The 21,810-nt window shown below is 35.2% G+C and overlaps 1 protein-coding gene across 50 annotated transcripts; it reads left to right on the forward strand.

The window, feature by feature from the left end:
* The first annotated feature begins 589 nt into the window (after window positions 1-589).
* LOC105326232 (zinc finger CCCH domain-containing protein 13) lies at window positions 590-21,380 on the forward strand. Of its 50 annotated transcripts, none has more exons than XM_066080510.1 (30): window positions 603-744; window positions 866-931; window positions 3,252-3,280; window positions 3,510-3,536; window positions 5,679-5,726; window positions 7,537-7,662; window positions 7,853-7,867; window positions 8,545-8,586; window positions 8,678-8,713; window positions 8,806-8,838; window positions 8,962-8,982; window positions 9,615-9,659; window positions 9,894-9,950; window positions 10,146-10,181; window positions 10,272-10,310; window positions 10,524-10,562; window positions 10,807-10,845; window positions 11,158-11,193; window positions 11,499-11,570; window positions 11,957-12,007; window positions 12,299-12,340; window positions 12,782-12,829; window positions 13,049-13,087; window positions 13,246-13,284; window positions 13,419-13,448; window positions 14,576-14,782; window positions 16,853-16,996; window positions 20,098-20,344; window positions 20,536-20,772; window positions 20,889-21,380. In XM_066080510.1, exons 3-30 carry the CDS (start codon window positions 3,272-3,274, stop codon window positions 20,999-21,001), a joined length of 1,917 nt encoding a protein of 638 aa, XP_065936582.1. In that variant the 5' UTR covers window positions 603-744; window positions 866-931; window positions 3,252-3,271; the 3' UTR covers window positions 21,002-21,380. The 50 variants fall into 50 exon arrangements, with proteins under 50 accessions (XP_065936596.1, XP_065936582.1, XP_065936586.1 ...); XM_066080514.1 differs by lacking the exons at window positions 3,510-3,536; window positions 5,679-5,726 and adding exons at window positions 3,627-3,644; window positions 5,582-5,629; XM_066080513.1 differs by lacking the exon at window positions 3,510-3,536 and adding an exon at window positions 3,627-3,644.
* The last annotated feature ends 430 nt before the right edge of the window (window positions 21,381-21,810 follow it).

The following is a 21,810-nucleotide window of genomic DNA, read 5'->3' on the forward strand; positions in this document are numbered from 1 at the left end:
ACAGCCTCTATACAGTTAGTTCAGAGCAAATACAGGCTTTCAAAGAAGCGAATGTGTCCATATTTCCACTAAATGGATAATCAAAATGTTTTGAAATTTTTTGTAATAAAGATATTGGATCTCATACATTCATACCCTGAGAAACAGGTAGGTCATACCAAGAAGCAAGTAAAGACAAACTGAGGCGACTCTTCCAGACATCGTTTACTTCATTCATGCCAAAGCATAAAACAACGTACAGAATACTCTATCAATCACTATAAAATCTTACGTTTACAACGAAGGTTAACAGCAATGTGAATTAATGTCCATGTCTACGTGCTGAATTCCCAGATGTGTTAAGGTTAAAAAAGTTTGTCAAATATTTACAGCTACAATCTTTTTAACCATGTAAACTTATCTTGATCCATGGAACCTATCCAATATTTTCTCTCTTTCAAAAACTAGCAATTCACTTGTAAACACGGGGTGTATTATTGAAAACAATGACAGATGTGTATCAGCACATAATATCGTTTTGACAGAGTTTGCCAAATCTATTGTTATTCATTTAAATACTGCGAGTTGTCTGCCCCTTTAAACAATTTATATTAGCGACGCTAGATTTACTTCTACAGAGAGCATATAAGCCAGTAGGGTAAACATTGTTTTTCAGTCAATAGCAGTTTCTCTCCTACATGTTTTATCAATATCGTTTAGCAAATACGGAGTTCCTATTTTATGCGTTGAATATTTGAACCTTCGGTAAGGCTTGCAACACCCAATATTTAAAAAGTATTTATTGAGTGTTAATTTGGCGTAGCCTTGGTGTTCAATCGGTCGTGACGAATTAGCAGTTAAAGAGATATTACTTTTTGTGTTTTAGTGCGGATCGAATAGATAGCAGTATTCTTTGACAGACGGGAAAAGGCGGAGGGTGAAGCTCTACAGAGTGAGTACTAACTTTAATTTTACAATCCGGAAAGTTTTAGGAATTGTGTATTGGGTTGATTGACAATCGCTGACTTAGACATTGAGACATTGTTTCTAGGGACAGGACAATGGGAAGTCGATGGTGTAGATCATTTACTTGACACCCCCAGATCCTATCACTACCCCAGCGGTGTCAGATAGAAACACTCTGATGACATTGAATGGGGGTGAAAAATGACTTCATCACAATGAACGTTTAACATGCATAATTTACACATCTGGAGCTGGGGGAATGTAGATAACTTGGAAACATAATCATTTTGTCGCCTAACTTTATTAAATTTCAATCTCCCCGATCTGGAATATTGATTTAAAAAGCGTTGTGTTGAAATGTAGCTTTTAAATAAGGACACATTGCATGCTTCACCCCAGGGAGAAAACAATACGGAACTACAAACAGACCTAAGACAATGCACCGCTTCAATGTTAGCTTGCTAATTGAAAGTGAAATAATTGCGCATGCGCGTTGCTAAGAATAACGATGTTAAGCTCCACTTTACTGACTAAACTTACTAAGATATACTAACTTTTTTTTAAAGACAGGTTTGGAATTTTAATTCGATACAAAAATAGGTCAGCCCCGACAGAAGTAAAGAATAAAAGTTGAAAAATTCGTAGAGTAAATATTTAGGATTGATTAGAAGTCAATCGGAGAGAATTAAAGTTCTAGGATTGTGGGATTTAAGGTTTTAAAGCTCAGAATAAACTACATTATAACTGCCTGTTGTGGATACAGTATCAATTACTTACATAACAATCTTATCAAGTAAAAAAAGACAGTTACATATTCATATATAATACCGAATTGTCCTATCAGTATTCTTTTGTGTGTAGAATAATGACGTCTTTCACGGCATTTGCAACAGAAGACATCCACCCGTCAATTTTAGTCTCACATTAGACACTGTGATCTGTTATACAAAATCAGGATTTTAAACTTGTTGGACCTTATTATAACGAGCTGTTTTTTAAAAACTGTAAAACAGAAGTTAATAACAGAAGTCCATATCCGAACCCAATGTCGAGAAAGCTATCCGATAGCACACTCTTCTCATTTAAGAAAAGCAATCAAAAACAATTTATCACGTCGCCTTGACAAAATTTAAATTAGGGGTCGTATAGCACAGATTAAAACCTTGACTGTATGGAAGGCGTATTTGCTCTTCCCTCCTAATAATGGAAATCTTAGAGTCAATATTAGTAACTATGTAGTGATAGCCTTAAACAGCAGAACACTTCAAAAAGTGTAAAATTCCTACTTGCAATAAATGAACTAGTGTCGGACGGGGATCTCTGATAATCGATCTGTAACCTTTCAAGGTACGTAAAACCAATAGAACTCTCCTCTCACAAAGTTAATTTAAAGCAAGTGAGACCCTCGGGATAAACCTCATAAAGTTCAAAACTGCATTTTCAAATGTTTCTTGCTAAAATATGGCCTAATCGGTTCATTTGTATACTAGCAAAACAATAATGATGACAACTTAAGCGTAGTTTACGAGAAAAACCAATCGATTTTTTTTGGAATTTTATAAAGAGCACTTATAGAGAAAATGTTTACATTAAACCAATGAATCTTGAGGGCGAAATTATTTCAGATCTTGCGTAATAATAGTGACACGTGGAGTCGCAGTTTTCAATGCAACACGCATATAGTTTAATCTTGTACAAAGAAGTTTGCAATGTTAAATTTAAATACTTGGCGATAAGAGATTCCATATATTCTTGTTTAAGAGAAACTTTATCTATACTTGGTACACGACCAATACTAATGTCTTTGAATTCAGAAGTTGTCCACCAATAGGCAGCGGATTTGAAACTGTTCCAAAACAAACAGTTATCTTCATCAACAACAGGGTACATGTATTATTTCGTACAGTTGACTCTGACCACTGCATGTCAACAATAATACCCTTGTTCAATAGACAAACTAAAGAGCAAAACCCTATATTCCAAGTCTCGAACAAATCTCGATAAGTGCGATGGTTTGATAGCATTGACAGATAGCTGATAGATAATACCAAGGGTAAAGAATCGGTTGTTTTAGAGCTGTTATTCCAGTCTAAGCTACATTATCTACCTCCTTTTTACCTATCTCTCACCAGGCGAGAGTCAGTCCCGACCAATATACGCATGTTCTCCTTATAAAATTCCCATACCATGAATATTTGTCAAATAACTTTTTTATTATCCGTGAGTTTAATATTTACATTATGTAAACCCATCATAATTGTAATTTATAATGCTGTCATAAATGTCATGATGATATTTTATTTTAGGACCCGACGAAGCAATCGAGATGTCATACGTAAGTACTATACTAACATGAATTCTTGAACCAATGTTTCTTATCCTTTGACATAGTTTATCTTCAATAAATTCACACATTATCTAAATCCATATTTCTTAATCTTCCATTTTTGTGAAAAGTTTGAACTGACTTTGATATTCATACGTTACCATGAAATATATATATTTAGTGACCATTGTATGAATTCCTTAGAAACAGTAACTCCCAAACTATGATCTAATTTCAGCCCGTAGCATTATGGCCAATGACTAGGGTAGGGATACATCTTTAGCAACACCCTGTATTATCTAAGGCCAGACTTATGAAATATGAACTCACTTTAGTCTTTTTATTTCTTTTTTAGAAGCTAGCCACAGACGTTGTAAATAATATACATTTCTAGAAGTGAATTGGCGTAGGAATATTTATCTAAAGCTAATTCATGCAGCTCATAGAGTTATGTGTATATCTAGAAAGGCATTTAATATAGTCAATATTTTCTTTTCATCAACCCATTTTAAGTAGACTTTCGCTTGCAGATATTTACATTGGCCCTAACATTTTTCTTTAACGCGGTGTTCAACCACGGCCATAAGTTGACTGTCGCTTGAGCGACCTCTTGATTTTGACCACTAGTACTGTTTTTGGTAAAATGAAATATTAACAGCACATACAGAGCAATCCTTTTAAAAACGAACTTTGGCGTAGGCATACAATGAAATAAATTTTAATTGTTTTTAATTGCACAGAAAACGATACTTTTAACAAAAATTAGAATACAAAAACTTTCTTGTCTTTTTTGGCTTCAGTACCGAACAGAGACGGCCTTAATTGGCCTCTGTTGATCGACTTCACCTCCAATTAACAACCATTATAGAACCACCGAGTCTTGTTTGATCGTTCAAGTGCTGATAATAAGATTTAAATCTCAAAACTTTTCCTTGGGGAGTTTCTGAGTCGACTTTCGTTAAGTTTGTAGAAAGGCTTAGAGACTATGAATTAATGTGTCGATCGACTTTTCTGAACTTTTTACAGTCAACGATGTTGTAGAAGCCATGTTGACGATTTGGCTTTACTAAGTTGAATTTTCAACCAAAGAAAGACATGTCAAAGTAGATCTAGAAGTGATTAATTAACAAAACACATATCGAACTTTGACCACTTAACATTGAAATACCTATGTATTTTTGGTTGTGTGGGGTGAACCGTTGGAAGTCAAGACTAAAACGGTGGCAGTTACATGTCAAGTTTGTGATTTCTATGGTAACCATGTATAAATATGATTGACAGGAGCAGAACGGCAAGCCGTGGTCCGGAATGGTCAGTAAAGCATGTCTCCCCACAGTGTTGTTACCTACCTTGTCACAAAACTCTTCTGTTCACGTCTCGACCCTTCCTAAATGATATTTTCATGTAGCATTTTTTAAAGATTTTATATCTTTATATCATTCTCTTTTTGATATTAGGAACATAAAAAATCAAATTATAAAAAAATCAGAACACATTCCCAAATAATTATTTAAAAATCATTATAATCTGATTTTATTTTTCAAACTGTTCAGTCATATATCCAATATTTGGGATTCTTAAAATAATCAGTTTTCTTACAAACTTTAATTATAATGAATCTAGAAATAGAACAGCTAAATCATTGTATATATGAAAATGTAATTATTTGATCCTTGCATCCAACCTTCAAAAACTTTTATTTTATGTCATTTCTGTCGCTAATTTATTTTTAATGTGCTGAGGCGTCACAAATAGCTTCAGTCACGCAACTTTCCTTTGTGTTCTACATTTCTATTTAAAATTGTTCTAGTAGATTTAGCCGCTTCTGCCAGATATTATCAGAAAGAATAGAATTATCTTGTATATATAGTGTGCCGTGCAATAAACGTTTGGGATTTTTATAATCTTTGAAAAATCAATTAATTGTAAATTATTATGAATGTTACTTAATCGTGAACATTTTTCTGTGTATATATATATATATATATATATATATATATATATATATATATATATATATATATATATATATATATATATGTATAATTGGGAAGGTTTTAACAATTTTATTTGTTTTTTCTAGGTGTATATTTGTCAAATACATGTAATTGTTTCTTAAATATGTTACTTGTATAAGGTAACCAAATACATAATTTTTGTAGTTCTTATGAAATTAACAGACAAATTATGATTAATTTAAAAACTTGGCCAAATACACGTACATTATGACCGCCATTTATTGTACTTGACCTTTATAAGTCAGCAGCAGGCCGGTGTTTAACCAGGGCTCTCCTTTGTATCTTTTTGCAGTACATGCAACAGTCGACGTACAGGCACGACTTTGTACCGACCAACGGGGTAAGTGCCGGGACAGCGGGTGTTGACCTTTAACCTTTTTGTCTTTCAGTACATGCAACAGACCACATACAAACATGATTACAACCCGGCGGGAGGGGTAGGTACTCTAGGACTTTCATCTGTGACTGATCAATTGAACAGAGCTGTTTGTTGTAATATAAAGCATCAAAATTTGAAATAAAAGATCTCTCAAAATCGACACGGCTCTTTTCGGATTGACCATAGATAGGGCACGCTTCTTTTTCTGAAAGGCTATGTATTCTGTCTGTGTGTCACCTCTGTGGAGTATACATGTTAGAACTTCAAGTTTTGTTGCCTTTTCTCAATATTCCTGTCAATCTTCACATTGTTGTTACAAATTCCTGTGTATAACACAATTAATTCTCTCTTGTCAGTATAAAACACAAGTATGTATGCCGTATTGCTGGTATGATCATTTCGCTTGAAGATGTTATCTTTATTCGAAATTGCTATTGAAGCTTTCCATAATTGTGCTTTAGTGCTTTCTTGGTCGGTTTGTATTTATGGTCGCGTAGCTCTATGGTTATATTTGTGTGTTTTAATTATGCCCACAACTTAGAAACGCTATTTAGTCCTGCTACTTAGGAATGCTGTGAAAATATATCGATTTCGATGTCAATTTCAGTTAAAAATTCTGGCCCTTCTGGGGTTTTAAGTACCCTATGATAGACATAAAGATGGTTGCCGTCGAAGACTGACCCATATCTACAATGCTTTGACTTGACCCTTTTAAGGTTCATTTACAAACAACATCAGAGACAATATCACTGAGGGACAATGTTCTTTCAAAACGGGTAGGATGATAAACTTCGAGTGAAAATCGATTGAAATAATCTGACGTTCAGCAAATTATCAGAAATCTTTCACAAGCACTCCTAAATTATTAAATGAAGAGACGGTATATGCAAAAATGCAAAACATTTTTTTTCTTGATAAGCGATACAAAGCAAATTATGGTTTTCATGTGCTGAAATGTAAATGCGTCATTTGTGATAGCAGAATATGTTATCATGAAGTCGATGTTGCCGTCAATTGTTGACCGGGAAATATATATCGGTATTCAGTAAAATTCTAAAAACGGTAAAGTTTAGGTAGATATATCATTTCTGCGAAATGGAGTTTTGTGTCAATTCAGTAAATGGTTGTAATGGGTGTTACACTTTTTGAGGACTTTTTGCACTATTTTTACTTGTCAGCTGATATGTTTAATGAAATGCAAAACTTGAAAGGATGAATCCAAAATGTTTCCTGTGCATATCTTACGCAGTTTTAGAGTATTCGTGTCTGGCTAAGTCCTTTTATCACACGAAGGTCTTACAATGGCATTAAAGAAGATTTTATAGTTTGATTGTGATAGAATTGGTTGATTCTATAACACAATAAAACTAAGCTTAGGAATCAGTCAGGTAATTACAGAAAATCTACACACTCGTAAAATCACTGATCTCGTAATTCACCATGTATCGGGTAAGTATTTGGATGACTATTAAACCTCTTTTTGGATTTCGTTCAGTTTAATGCATAGTCAAGTGAAATCATGTCCAGATAGGGGAAATATTCTCATACAATTAACTATCTAGAATAACGTTGAAATTCCTTATCTTTATGCAATACCTTTCACAATTATGTTACCTTTAAACCTTTGTGCAAATATTGAGCACGTTAATGTCATTAAAGGATAACTATTTTTCATGCTGTAAGTTTAACGCAATGAGTTGTGTTATATTTGTTGTTCCATAGATCCTGAGAACTCTTTCTCATGCCAGATATGGTACTGTTATTCATAACTATATGCCAATGTATGATGGGTGTTGTCAATAGATAAATTGAGACTAGTTGTTATGAGTTGAAATCTTAAATGTAAAAGTCTGGTTGTTGTTCCACAGATCTCACCGAGGAACAGACAGACCAATTACCCTTACGGAGCCGACGCCCCCAAGGCGGACATTCCCGGTCCTTACAACAACTTCCGGCCCAGATATGGCGACCCCCTCCCCCAGCATATCAGAGATGTAAACACTGTGTTTATATTCTAATTACAATATTGTTATTAAGTTCACCAGCATGTTCAATCCTAATATACAGCAGATTTATGACGTTTAAAGAGAAATCTCAAACTAAATTGTAAATACTAAACAGAATACTTCTTATTATATAATAACCAAAAATACACCAATAATTTTTAATTGATTAAATATTTAGCAGCTTCGTAATTATGTAAGTATTCTATTAAAGTCCACATATTATGACATGGCTGAAAATCATAAATCGCATGTCACATGGTTCAAATTGGAATCAAAACTAGAATTAGAAATGATCAAGAAAGTCTGAATTTAACCTTAATATTAGGGTTTCTTTTTGGTGCATGCAGAAATATACTTGTGGCAGAGTCTCTTATTAAACTAGTGTCTAATTAATCAATAAATAATTGAATATCTATTAATCTTCTATGGACAAATAACTTTTAGTAGTTATGATCTCTGATTAACGATGGCGCAGGGAAAAAATCAAGCTGATTAAATAACAGCCTCATAACGCAAACAGTCAAGGTAAATCTATGAAACTGATAACTGGGACTACTAATTATAACCAGAAACTACATCAATGAACAAAAACCAGCAATGTCATACTGAAATTTAGCATGATGTGCTAAATAATAAATAAGTAATAAAAATGTTTTAATTTACATGTACATGTAGTTGGTTAATAAACAAAAATCCTCCAGAAACTGTAGGGTTTTACACATTGAAGTAAGTAAAGGTTTATATACATTGTTCATATTAGTATAACGATATTGATGAACAAAAGGATTCTAGCAATTAAAGTTCAGCGTGTGTGTGCTTCATGTAAACAAGAACCCCCCAGATTTAGTGCTGTACTATCGATTGTTGTAGTTGGACGGACAAAGATTTGATGACCAGCCTCTCACCGACAGGGTAAGCCTCACCTCAGTACTCGGAAACGTCCCAGTACTTTTACTCAATGAAAGACAATTGTTCTTTACACCTTGACCTTTTTTCATTTCAGCAAAGAATAAAACGGGGAGAGGAATGGATTGGAGGGGTAAGTACATTTACCATACACACGACACCTGTTGGTGTATAGAAAGACATGAGCAATAACTCTTGTTTTACATGAGAACGTTTATTTTACAGAGACGATATGACGAGCCTATGACGGACCGAGGGGTTAGTATTCTATTTGTACTTATATAGATATAGACAACTTTTGTACCTCGTCTATTCACCTTAGATGTACTAATTGTCCTGTCAGAATTGATCTAAAACGCACGTGATTTCCCCCTGCTGTAGGTTTACGGTCCACCAAGAAGGGTAGGTCTTGCTCCACAGTCTTTGCATCTATTACTCGTAATCTACATAAACATGTACCACCATCTATTCTTGTCACTAGAGGATTTATATTTTCTGTTCTTATGTAAAAATAATCTTTGCTTTGGGGAAAACCCCAACTATTTTCAAATCATCTGAACTCAAATTGTCCTTAGATCTTTTTTTTTTTTAAATGTATATATCTGATAAAAAATATATTTATCTATCTAGATTATATTGCTAGATATACGCATATAAAGTAAAACTTCAAACAAGATTAGATTTTAAATTTAGAAAATAAGTGAACTGCAAGCTAATTAAAAAAAATCTATAAGATAACAATTTCTTCCTACATGTATATTTATACAATAATGTATTTTTGAAAAAATCAATCTTTAAGAAACAAACCAGAGTTAAACTTTGATACAAGGGAACCATCTACTAGTATTTTACTTAGATGGTCGAAACTCTTTGTCTTATTAAGTTCCAAAATATTTTAGCGGACAATTTAACACACTTATGACCATTAAAGCACCCATTTGTTTTTTATCCACTGTTATTTGTATTACAAAGATTCCCCCTTATTGTTTAACCTGACCTGTTTGTATGCTAACACATTGCCTTGTCTTCTACAGCAGTATTACGAGAGGGAGCGAGGCCGGGATCTGTCACCTTACCGGGTAAATATCGGCTCTATCCACAGCACCAATGCTGGTTCTCTCTATTGCTCTCTTCATGGAATTGTCAGACAACTTTTCAAGCTTCCTAAATTAAAAAAAAACACGTAGTCTTTAAGAAAAGCATAAACATGAAGTCGGTTATTATTGGACAACATGTTGCTTGAAAATATAAAAACTGAAATACTTGCGATTTCCGGGAATCTGAAAGTTGAGATTGTCATGTTTCAATTTCAGGGAGATGACAGAATTTATAATGTGTTGGATGATGGTCGAAGAACCTCTTTAGATAGGGTATATATGTCTCTAAAACCCAGTAATAATAGAGTGTCGACTCGCTAAACCATAATTATTCTGTATCATAGCGACAGAAATCCTAACAATAGCTACTTCTTTACGTTTCTAATAATAGTTCAAAAATAAATAAAATTTTCTTCTATTGAATTTCAAAAGGTATTGGTTTTAAACATATATTGCAATCCTTTGCAGCCAATAAATAGAAACAGGGACAATGAATTTGAAAGGGTACGTTTTTCAGTCTAAATTATCGCTAAAACCGATTAATGGCTGTAAGTTTACATACAGACATGTGAATTTGTATTTTCCTCTTTCCAGCAAAATTTGAGGCTTGGGCGCCATACCTCCTTAGATAGGGTATGCTGAAATGAAGGCTTATACCATAACGATGATTAAAAGGCTTATTTGTTTAATGCTTGGCATTTCATTTAACGAAGCTAAAGAAAAAAAATTTCGTTCATATTTTTCGAGAGAAATATTAAACCATACATAATGAATTTGACTGTAAATAATTTAAATACATTTTAAATATTTGTAAAAGAAGTATGACAAATGATTTTAAATTTTCAGTACGATTTAATGGATAAACGAAAAGAAAATCTGAAGCAAGTACGTTGTTCTCTCACAAATTTCAATAGAACTTACTATTCTACAGTTTGAAATTCCTGCACGGGAAAATGCAAGTATAGAGAAAGTTTGTAGAAAAAAAATAAGCTAACTCAAAACTAATGACAACAAATAAAAAAAACAAATAGCATGTAGCATGGGAAATGTGATTTAAAAGTAAACTAACTAATTTCTTGTAGCGGTCTGAGAATTGATTGATTCATATCTGCATGCATATTGGTTTCAGTACATCCAAAACAGGAGGAGGGACCCGTTTGAGGGACTGGTAGGTTGGGGCTTCCTTGTGTAAAACCAGTCATTTAGTGTCCAATAGCCAACTGTTTACAAACACGTGGCGACGGAAATGACTTGATTTACACTGGAGTATTTCTTGCGCTTTGTTGGCTTCCAACCATTTTTCATCAGTCTTGTTTTTTTGCCTTTTTTTCAGCCATTAACAATATAACCACGTGGTTTGTGTTCTGTAGTTGTGATTACCATGTAATCGTTTTCTTGACTGTAGCATTTTAGAGTTGTTTTTCTTTGTGAAAAAAGCCCGTCTCATAGTAATCCAAATTCTTCCTTGCTCTTTTTGCAGTATCAAGACAGAGGGAGAAACGGGTCACCCGAAAGGGTAAGAAATTTTATAATTTTAAGAAAAACAAACTGTTATAAAGAAACAATAGACTGCTTTCCTCTACATAATCATCCCAATGTTTGATAACTTACCAATTATACGTGTGATCTAATATACAGCATATAAACATTTATTAGATGACCACGTCAGGGTAAGCCTCAGATTTTCTCCAGATTTTGGAGGGCAGTATATTGTTTTATGTGCAAGTTTTTGATTTGACCCTTCATATTTATATGATTTGAAAATTTGAGTTTTCGATTGATATGAGTACCTGTTATAAGGGTGTCCGTTATTTGTTACAGTATTACGACCGTGGGAGAGACAATGGTAGGGGCCGGGACTTTGACAGGAGGAGAGACGAGTCCCCTGGCAAGGTAAACTGTCCCTCAGTAGTAATGATACTGTATCCCTATGATAATGATACTGTACCCCCCAGTATTATTAATACTGTAGCCCTGTACAGGAAATTACAGGGAAAAAAATCTTACTCAATTTCACCGCACAAAATACCTAAACCTTTGATCTTTTGAAATAAATCCAAAATGACCTCATCTGGTTTTAGCAGTGTGTTGTTACTGATACAAATTGTCCTTTTTTTTTGCAAAGCCATACATGTATAATTAAAATATCCAACTGGTGAAGCACTATGCCCAGCTGATTTTTTTTTATTGGTAAAAGGTATCTGATGGTTAAGATATTCACTTTGTTCATACATTTGTACTTGAACAATATAAGATTAACCATACGATTGCTCTATTAGTTTAGAGAATGGGATCGGGATCGGAATGGTTATAATGGTTATAATGATCGGGTACGTATTGTAGTTCGTGATCATTATCTCTCACGTAATCATAGACGCTTATTGGGCTTTTAAAATAGTACAATATAAAAAGTAGAAGCAGTGACAAAATTCATGTCTCTGGTAGAAGTAGGATTTCATTTTTTTTCATTAATTAAAAAAATCTAAAAAATCAGAGAGTAGAATTTTTCATTATTTTTTGTGTGTAATGTAAATGAATTAGAAATGTAATGTTACGCATAATGCAATTCATAATTACACATCTGGCATCTTGTGAGGAAACTTGAGGTTTTTGTGTTACAGTACTCTCGCCTATTCCGTGACAAGTTCAAATATCTCGACTTGGTATGCACAACTTGCTGTTAAACCATGCCGCAACTTTTAACAATCAAACAGAAACAGGACGTTTCTAGTCATGCCCTAACAACCATGTTTTGTAGCATTTTTTTCATGAATAACAATTTTTTAAATATCCTTCATTTGTTTTTGGGACTTGGATAAAATCAACGCTATTGCTAATAGCTATTCAAAATAATTTCTTAATTTTTTTTTTTTTACAATATTACACATGCATTAACTTTAAGCCATATTTATACAAATAGAATTTTCTTTCCGCAAAAGTAAAAAGGAACGAAATAGAATATTTTTTTATATATGAAGACATGTTTGTAAAGCGAATAATTACAATTCTATTGGTTCCTAAAAATAAGTGATGATGAAAACTGTTTAAGTGAACTGGCTAACTTATCTTGAATACGGCATTAGATATGAATTTTTGTGTTTCAGTACGAGAGGCCAGCACAGCCAATGATTGACAGCTACGCTGACCATCGGGTGAGCTCTCAGATATATCGATCTTACATACATATTAAGCTTCACCATAAAAAGTATATCATAAACTAAGAAAATCAAGTGCTTTAGCACTGAATCAGATGTTAATCCTTGGTATCAAAATCACTTGTTGTACAATTTAACTCGTCATAATTTCCTTTTGATACTCAATTTGTGTTCGAAAATCAGTACTCAATAAAACACGCTTAACCTTTTTTTCAGAAAATGACCGACAGAACGACATACAAGGATTATGGAGAGGTACATGTCTACAGACATCTGAAATTGTATTGATTGAATTACTAACCTTACCTGTTCATTGCAAATCTCTGTTAATTAACCGTCCCTCTCTATGAATACCTGATCATTGCCTCTATTAGGACTATATCATAACACCTTTAATCTTACCTTTTTTTTAGTTTCTGCAAGAAAAGATAAAATTGGATGAACTTAAAAAGGTAGGAGGACTTCTATTCCGATTATTCATCTAATATTAAATAAAAGCAATGCTTTTCAATATGATTATTTTTATTGTTAATCTATAGATCATATTCGTTCTTATATAATAATATATGAATTTCTTTAATTTCAGCAACCCGTAGAATACCCGGCCGCTAATCTTGTAAGTAAAACAATAATTTTTAAGGAGTTATGTTTCCTGATAGACTTTGCTCCTTTTTGGACAGTTATCTTTCTTTACCTCAAAGACAGCCTATAGAAGTAGATATATATAGTGGTTTGTTTGGTCAGTACTTGTTGAATTAGTTTGTCCTCTACCTCAATACACACAACTGTGACTTGTTTACTTTTCTTGTCTTTGGATTTTGTCCGGGGCTGACTACTTGAATCCGTCCTTTATCGTTCTGGCTTTCAGTCGTAAACAAAAGCAATGATTTTATGCATTTACCTGCGTTAGACCTTTGATCCATCTTTAAACATATTATAATAATCGATCAGTATTTACCAAATAAAAATATTCCGGCTCCTCTCACTGAAATGATTTAAAATCGATATCGATTGAAAGGACCCATATATCGCGTGCATCTCCAAGTCAATGACTTCTATCTTTATGTGAAGCGCTAAACATGCGCCAACACCGACAACCAGTTTTAAATGAAATGAGTGAAAACTACTGCCGTCATTTTACATTCATTTGATTTAATTTCTACCAGTCCAGAGGCCCATTTTCTACCAAATCCTGGTAGAGACCTGAATGTGTTTGCTTTTGTCTAAGATTGAGTAAAGGATTAATAGATGCCATCCTAGCCAGTCTTTTCAAGTGATTCATTGTCAATTTCAAAAGCGATCTACGTACATTGTTGACACTGTACATTGCATACCGATCACATGGCTACCAATGATTCCTTCCGATACACAAACAGCAAGCTAGACACGGTAGAAGCGGGTATAGAGGTCGTGAAAGCGAAAGTGGGACTAGTGGACGAGAAGGTTGGAGCCATGGCTGAAGACTGGAAAACTTACGGATCTAAAATTCACGAGCTGGAAGATAACATCCATTACCATGACACTAAGATGGATGAGTTCAGAACGCGAGAGGAGATTCACTCTGCGAAGCTGCGAAACTTTGAGGAAGAGTTGTCCAAATTGAGAGCTCAGAACAACAGACTCCAAGATGACCTCTGGACGATGCACAAATCGCCTAGGTTTAATGAGGATGGTCGTGATAGGGCCAAATATTACTCACCCAATGATAAAAATGATACTGACAAACGAAATGTGGATTTTCAGAGGGATCACCTAACCCACAGGGAGACCTACAGGGAGCAAATGCATGGACCGGAAATGGTGAGAAAACCTTACAACAGCCAGGATAAGTTGCTGGAGAGGGAACGGCAGCTTGAAGCTCAGATCCGTCGGGAAATGGAAAAAATCGAGTTGCATGACGGGAATTTCAAACCCTGGGCGAGGGATGCTAAGAACCCCACGCATCACGTGGTAAGGTAGCACTATGACCATTAACCTACGTCATCAGCTTTATTTACGTCATCATCCGCTGTAGCTTTTTCATGAATATAGAGCTGTAGTTATATCTATATGGTGTCTCCCGACAGTGTAGTGTTTGTCTTGTACTACTATCTATCAGGCTAAATGGCGTCTGGTTTTAGCGAGGCTTATTCTTCCTATTATTGAGTGCTTTCAAGAGGCTTACATTTTCTTAACACGAATCATACAATTAGTTGTAGTGTGTAGGGCTTCAGTGAAGGGAATAGTTCGGTCGCTGTGTACCCAGGCTTACGCACAAAGACGGAGATTTTGGATGTTGTTACGAATACCCGTTCTTATCCCACGAGCAAGGGCCTCCGAGTTTATTTATACATCTGCTGTTGTCATGGTATACATTATTGAACAAGCCCTTTTATGAATTGCATTGAAGTAGTCCACAAAACGGTTTTATTTTGATTCAAACCTTACGAAAGCTCTTTCAGTTTGCTTTGTGTACGTTCATGTCGACTGCCAGAATATATCCCACATAAAAAGGTTTATTAGTGTATGAATTATGGCCTTAAGTAAACTACGCACGTTCACACATTTCTTTGAGTTGAGAAAAGGCATTTCCTCTCTATAATAAATTTTCCACCGGAATCTTGCCAGAATAATTGAAAAGTTTAAAGGCCCCCTTTTAAATATACGGATGAGGTACATACGATTTACCCATCAATTTCACAAGCTATTAATTATGAATGTTTAGATACTGTTTATTTCTTGATAGCTCTGTCATTTAATGTAGATACATTAATTTACATAAGAAGGATCAGCAATCTAATTTTCCCTCTTGCTTGTCTGCATACATCATCTCAGTGCAAGTGGTACCGGGAATCGAATTAATTTTTCTCTGAGTTTAGTATTGATTTTGCTTGGGTTATTTCAGGACACCGAGTTTTAAATGTTTTAGAAGTCATCAATAAAACCCTGAACTGACTAGCTTGTCTTGTAGGGACCGAACTACGAACAGGAGAAATATTTCGGTTCCAGCGAGCGCCAGGTTTGAAGGTTGCCGTGAGGGTGGGGGTCATTTTTGTCAAACAATCATCTGAAAAGTCTGCCTTAAGTTGCACCAGCCTATTTGATTGAACTTCACGTTTTGTCCTCAATCTATATTTGGAACTCTAATTTATATAAGTCCCCCTTCGTATGCAATCCTTTTCTGATGGTAGAGCAATTTACGACATGGCATCGTATATAAATTTAAAAAGGGACCTGGGTCACTTTCTCCATTAAAAGAAATTTAAAATTAATTCAGTACAGAGCTACGTGTATAAAATTCTAAAGGGTTGTCATTATCCTGATTATTTATCAGTTACATGTAGCAACAATCAGACGACCAGGAATTTTTTATTTATGTATAATGACAGATTATTGAGGGTCGCTTGTGATTGTTGTTGGGAACATTCATATCTGAATCAAAGAGAAATACAAAGGTAATTTAGAAAATCAAATTTTTACAGAAAATATTTCATTTTTAGATAATCCCTATGTTTAACCTACATTGCAGGTAATCCCATGGTAATAGTTTTCTGTGTAATCTATTTAAATAATTATTTACCCCGATGAAAGGCTTGTAATACACCAGTTCTAAACACCGATTTAAATCAGTGACATTCCTTTATAAATTGTTGTTTGAACACAAAGACATATTTCTCAACGTACTCATTGTTTACTTAAGAGAAACCAAAAGTTAAGGTAGTTCACATTTTGTAGGAAGTTCGACCTCGGACAGTGCCGTCAGGTCAAGCGTTATATGATGAAGAGGTAACAGAGTCACGTGTCAGCGCTGTTTTACGCATATGATTCCTTTGATTATGCAATACACACTTGTACATTTCAACACATCATATTTATATCATATATCTATGGTTGGCTGGTTGAAAGCGTTTCCGCACATTTTGACTGATGTATCAGGTCACTTTGGGCGTTTGAATGGGATCTAGTGGTCACGATTGAGGGTGTCGGACTTATCCGATCATTGCCGGAACCAGTACCTGATAGTTTGTGTTTTACTTGCAGCCCAAGTCCACCAACAGTGGAGTCTACCTCTTCATCAGAACCAACAAACTCGCCAAGGCTGACGTCGTCAAGGCTCTACAGGAGGGGCGCTCAGTGCTGGCCAACTCATACGGGCAACTCAAGGGCATCGCTACCAACAGGGAGGTAAACATCCCACCATTAAACTAGCCATTACTCTACAACTATGATGTTAGATCTGTTTTATTGACTGGTACAATCTTAGCCTTTTGTCAAGTATTTATAACACTATATACTACTGGTTGCGTTCCTCGCAAGTCTGCAATCGCGGTCTTTGAAAATGCTGCGACATGGCCGAAATCACGATAAATTTTGAATATCGATATAACATACTCAGAACAAGATAAAAAAGAAACTTAGATATCTAATCATGAAAATGTCCAGAAAGCCCCTAGATGCGACCGGTTCCAGGTTTTGTGCTTGACCTTCCCATTTGGTCGCAGCATTTTCATTCAAAATTTATCGTGGATTCGTGTTTCGGACCATGTCGTGCCATTTCTTAGCAGAAGACATGGATTGGTAAGTATTGGTTCTTTCTAAAGATCAGATATGAAGTAAAAAAAGACCAGCTTTTTGACATTGATACATTTTCATTTTCCTTTGCTGATTTTAGATAAGTCTGCTGGAGGGACGACCGGATGGCTGGACTCACCAACCGTCCGTGGACCAAGAACGGACGTGGAACATCGACGACATCGTTCTAGTTATCTGGTTCCCTACCAGCAAGGAAGCGGAAATGTGGCTTCGTCATGAAAAACATTTCCGTAATGCAGCTTTTCCGGAATTCTATGGATCTGACGTCGTGTCTCTACCAATTAACTGGAACCCGACAAACGGTACCTGTAGTTCCCACACACTGGAATATTGTAGATATTGTGAAACAATTGATGAAATGAAGGCAGTACTCAGGAGACACGAATTTGTATTCTATGAATTTTCCTTTCAGATCGACATTACCCAACATTCCTTGTAACGGAATTCGAAGGAATCGTTGACCCAGATCAGTTCAGGGAGAAGTTCGCCGTCAACATGAGTGACGTGTTACACCGTCACGAGGCCGAACGCTTCGTCATCCAGACAGTCGGAATCAAGCATCTGCGTGGGAACTGGTTCAAACCCAAGAGCGTGGTTACGTGCACACGATTCCCAAGCAGTGAAGCGGCCCTGCGGTTTTTTCATGACCGTAAGTATAAGGGATAGAAAGAAATTGGATTATCCTTTATTTTCCTTGAATAATGATCTGCTTTAAACCTAGTACATGACTGTTCACTGTTGGGTTTACATTTTGCAGCGGAGTATGAACGTTTGAGGCGGTCAGTGAGGGACATCTCCAAGAACCGCACCACCGTCATGTTCACCCTGACCGAGCGCCCCGTGTGAGCCCCACCCCCGGCAATCAATCGCTGCCAAAGCAACCTCCAAACAATCTGTGATAAAAACTGAATACTAGCTACACGTTTTAGAACCAGTGGATCAGTATTACTCAGAGATAGACAGCCCTTATCCTAAGATTATAGTCCTCTTTCTAATATTCATTCCGTCTTCTGCTTCTAAGTTTTGAATTTATTTAAAATAGAATTATGTCCGTCCACTGGCTGAATACTGTTTAGTTATAAATGTAGACACTAATTTATACTGCTTCAAAGAAAACTTGGAATTCTTTCTGAGCCCCTGTGATATCATATATCATAACATGTTTCAGTCTTATTTGACTTTTGTATATAGTCCCATCCTGTCATGCTATTTATTTGCGTTTCCGCATCAAGCACTGGTGACCTTCAACAAATTCACTATTTATTTTTCTGCATGTATTGGGAAAGGTGTTCTCTAATAAATTAAATCAAAAGATTCAAAATGTGTTTGCATTTTTTAATTGTTTAATTTTTTTAGACGTTGCGCAATAATGAATATTTACATTTAGTGTACATTTCCCTTATGTTTGCGTTGGAAATCTGCGACGTTCAATTTCCTGTAACCACGTTTAATTAGCGTTGTGACGGCGCATGAGCCAAAGTATAAACGTCATTGCGTTTTGAATATATTTATTATCGTAAAATTAAATGAAACGTTTAAACTTACTTAACTAATTTGATGTTCTTATGCATTATGGACTTATGAAAATAATCGTAAAATCCATGTATTTTTTAATAAAAAATATTTTTCACTATGTACAAAGGCTTTTAAGCGACGATACACAAATATTTCAAACAATCAATCATCAACACATGTTTATATATCAAAAAAGTACATAAATATATATCAAAATATGAATATGATATAAGCATTGAAATCTGATGGTTTTTGATGTGGTCGGTCGGGGGGACTATAACTTACCAGGTCGTGCAGAACAATTATAATAAGCTGTGTCAATTATATGACCGACGGCATCATAAAATAAGCATTCAATGCCTAATTGACATCCATTATTATTGATAGAACTTTGATCATAGGGAGATCAGAAGACATTGTTACAGAGCTTCTTGTTCATTTTTTTGATAAGTTTTACGTACAGTGCGAAAATTATATAATAGTACAATGCATATCTTTGACATTTGGTGTATTTTTATTAGATAAACCGAGACCAGGCAATTTTCTTTTATTTGAAGAAATGCTGTTTTTGTGTTTCTCGAATTTACATTTCACTACTGTCATTCATAAGTAATACTGGTATTAAAATGAAGACTGCATCATAAACGAATTTATTCCGTTAAACTATAATTGCTGTTTTGACAAAAACAGCCAAGTATATTACGTTCATGTCCGTAGTCTGCAATTAACTTACTTACCAGAATAAGTCCCATAGATATGAGGTCGCTGGTAAATACTATAGTTTTACTTTTATAGTCTTTATATTAGTATTTTTCGTAGTATGGTGGAGCTAGCAAAGTATCATGCATAGTCAATACATCTGCTAGTAATAATTTACAGTAAACCCTGAATGTGCGGAATTAGGGTGCGTTAATCTGTTAATATAGAGAACAATTGTTGGCAAATAAATACTGTTAACATATAAACAATGTTCTTCTCATTTCAATGAAGCCACACGATATATACATAAAATTCCATCTATGGTTAATAAAAACAAATAATGTAAAGAAACTGCTTTTATCGTGTAAAACAATATTATTACACGTCATTTGCGACTGTCAAATATCCTATTCCATGACTTTAAAACGTGAGTTTTTTCGTCGTTTAACAGAACTATAAACATATCATGTTACCTTTAGATTCAGTTGCTGGAGGGACAAGAAGGGTGGAACATCCGGGCGAATATGACGCGCACTGGGGACTATTGGCTGGAGCGTTCCCAGGATTCAACAGTCATCGACGACATGATCCTGGTCATCTGGTTCCCCACCTTTAACGACGCCGAGAAGTGGGTCATCAGCGAGAGGAAGTTTAAGACTCCCAGCTTTCCCGAACCTTACGGAAGTGACGTTATGATTCTTCCTTTAAACGATAGCCAGCCACAAGGTGACTTTATACTCATTATACTAAGGAATGTAATGTGTATTGCTATACAAGTAATGACGTGTATCTCCGTCTATCATCATATTGCATAGCTCATTACACTCAATGACCTTTATCCCTAGCTGTTTATCATGTTATTGCGATGGAAATGAAACTGTTTATTACAAGCAATAACGTTTATTCCTGTTTATTAGAGCGGATCGCCTACACCTACATTACCACGGAATACCCCCGCCAGCTGGATCCAGTCATGTTTCGAGAAAACTTCGTTCCTAAGATCAAAGAAGTGCTCTACAAGCATGGCAACGACGGGTTCTTCATTCAGTCGGTCGGAGCAAAGGTTATCCGGGGTCACTGGGTCAAACCCAGCAGCCTCATTACCACCATCAGATTCAACACCAGACAAGACGCTCTTAACTTTTTCCTAGACCGTAAGCATACATTAAATATTTTTTATCCTGCATTCTGTCAATAAAGGACTTTTCAAAAGTTTATTTTTTAATGGCTTAGTGAATAAATGATCAACTGATCTATTTTCTCCCTACAGCGGAATACAAACAAATCCGTCAGGAAATAAGCAGACGCATCGAACAACTTCCGGTTTACATGAACTGGTTTAAACCGGTCAGCTTTATGTTTACCCTGGACAAATATGTGTAACATGAAGACCCGACAACGAAGCAATTCCTACATGTATACAGGAGTATATTATTCGAAAAGCAATGATCCGTTATCAAACTATACCAATTCTTGATATATTCCCCAAAATGCAATGCACTTCCTATGTAGAGTAGTAAACTTAGTACTGCAGATAGTGTACAATGAAGCACAGTCTATAGTCAGAGAAAGGTAGTTTGTACTGAACCAGTACATCTCATGTGATAACAATAGCCATAGTAATCTGTTGTTGAATGGACATTAAAATCCTTCGTTGTTTTTTCTGTTGTTTTCATACCTTAAGTGATGTTTTTACATTCGTTATAAGAACTTTACACAGACTTCTATTTTGTAACCATTGTTTATTAAATTGTTTCATATATCGTGTGTCGGTTTTCCCTTATATCGAGGTGTGCTCGATTTATAAGGCCAACAAGTGCTCTTGGTCTTAGGTGTTTGTTTCTTTAATAAAAGTCCATCTTGGGGTTGAATTTATAACACAAGGTTTCTTACATTGATTTACGTGAACGACACCCCACTTCAGTGAACTGCTATCATTTTTATTTTTGAGGAAAAAAGCATCAAACAAATGCTTATTACAATTCTCTTCTACTATTATATACATTCATAATCTTATTTGGCATTTACTTCCATCTGCATAAGCAGCGGATCCTTTGTATTGGATCATGTCATTCGGAGTTAGTTACCTTGTATTGTACTCTAGGGTGAACTTTCACAAGAACAAGTGGCTTATTCAAGATAAATTTGCGAGAAACAAGAAAAGAAAACGTTTAGTTGCGAAAACCAATTCG

Source organism: Magallana gigas, chromosome 3 (genome assembly GCF_963853765.1).
Source record: "Magallana gigas chromosome 3, xbMagGiga1.1, whole genome shotgun sequence".
Lineage (NCBI taxonomy): Eukaryota > Metazoa > Mollusca > Bivalvia > Ostreida > Ostreidae > Magallana > Magallana gigas.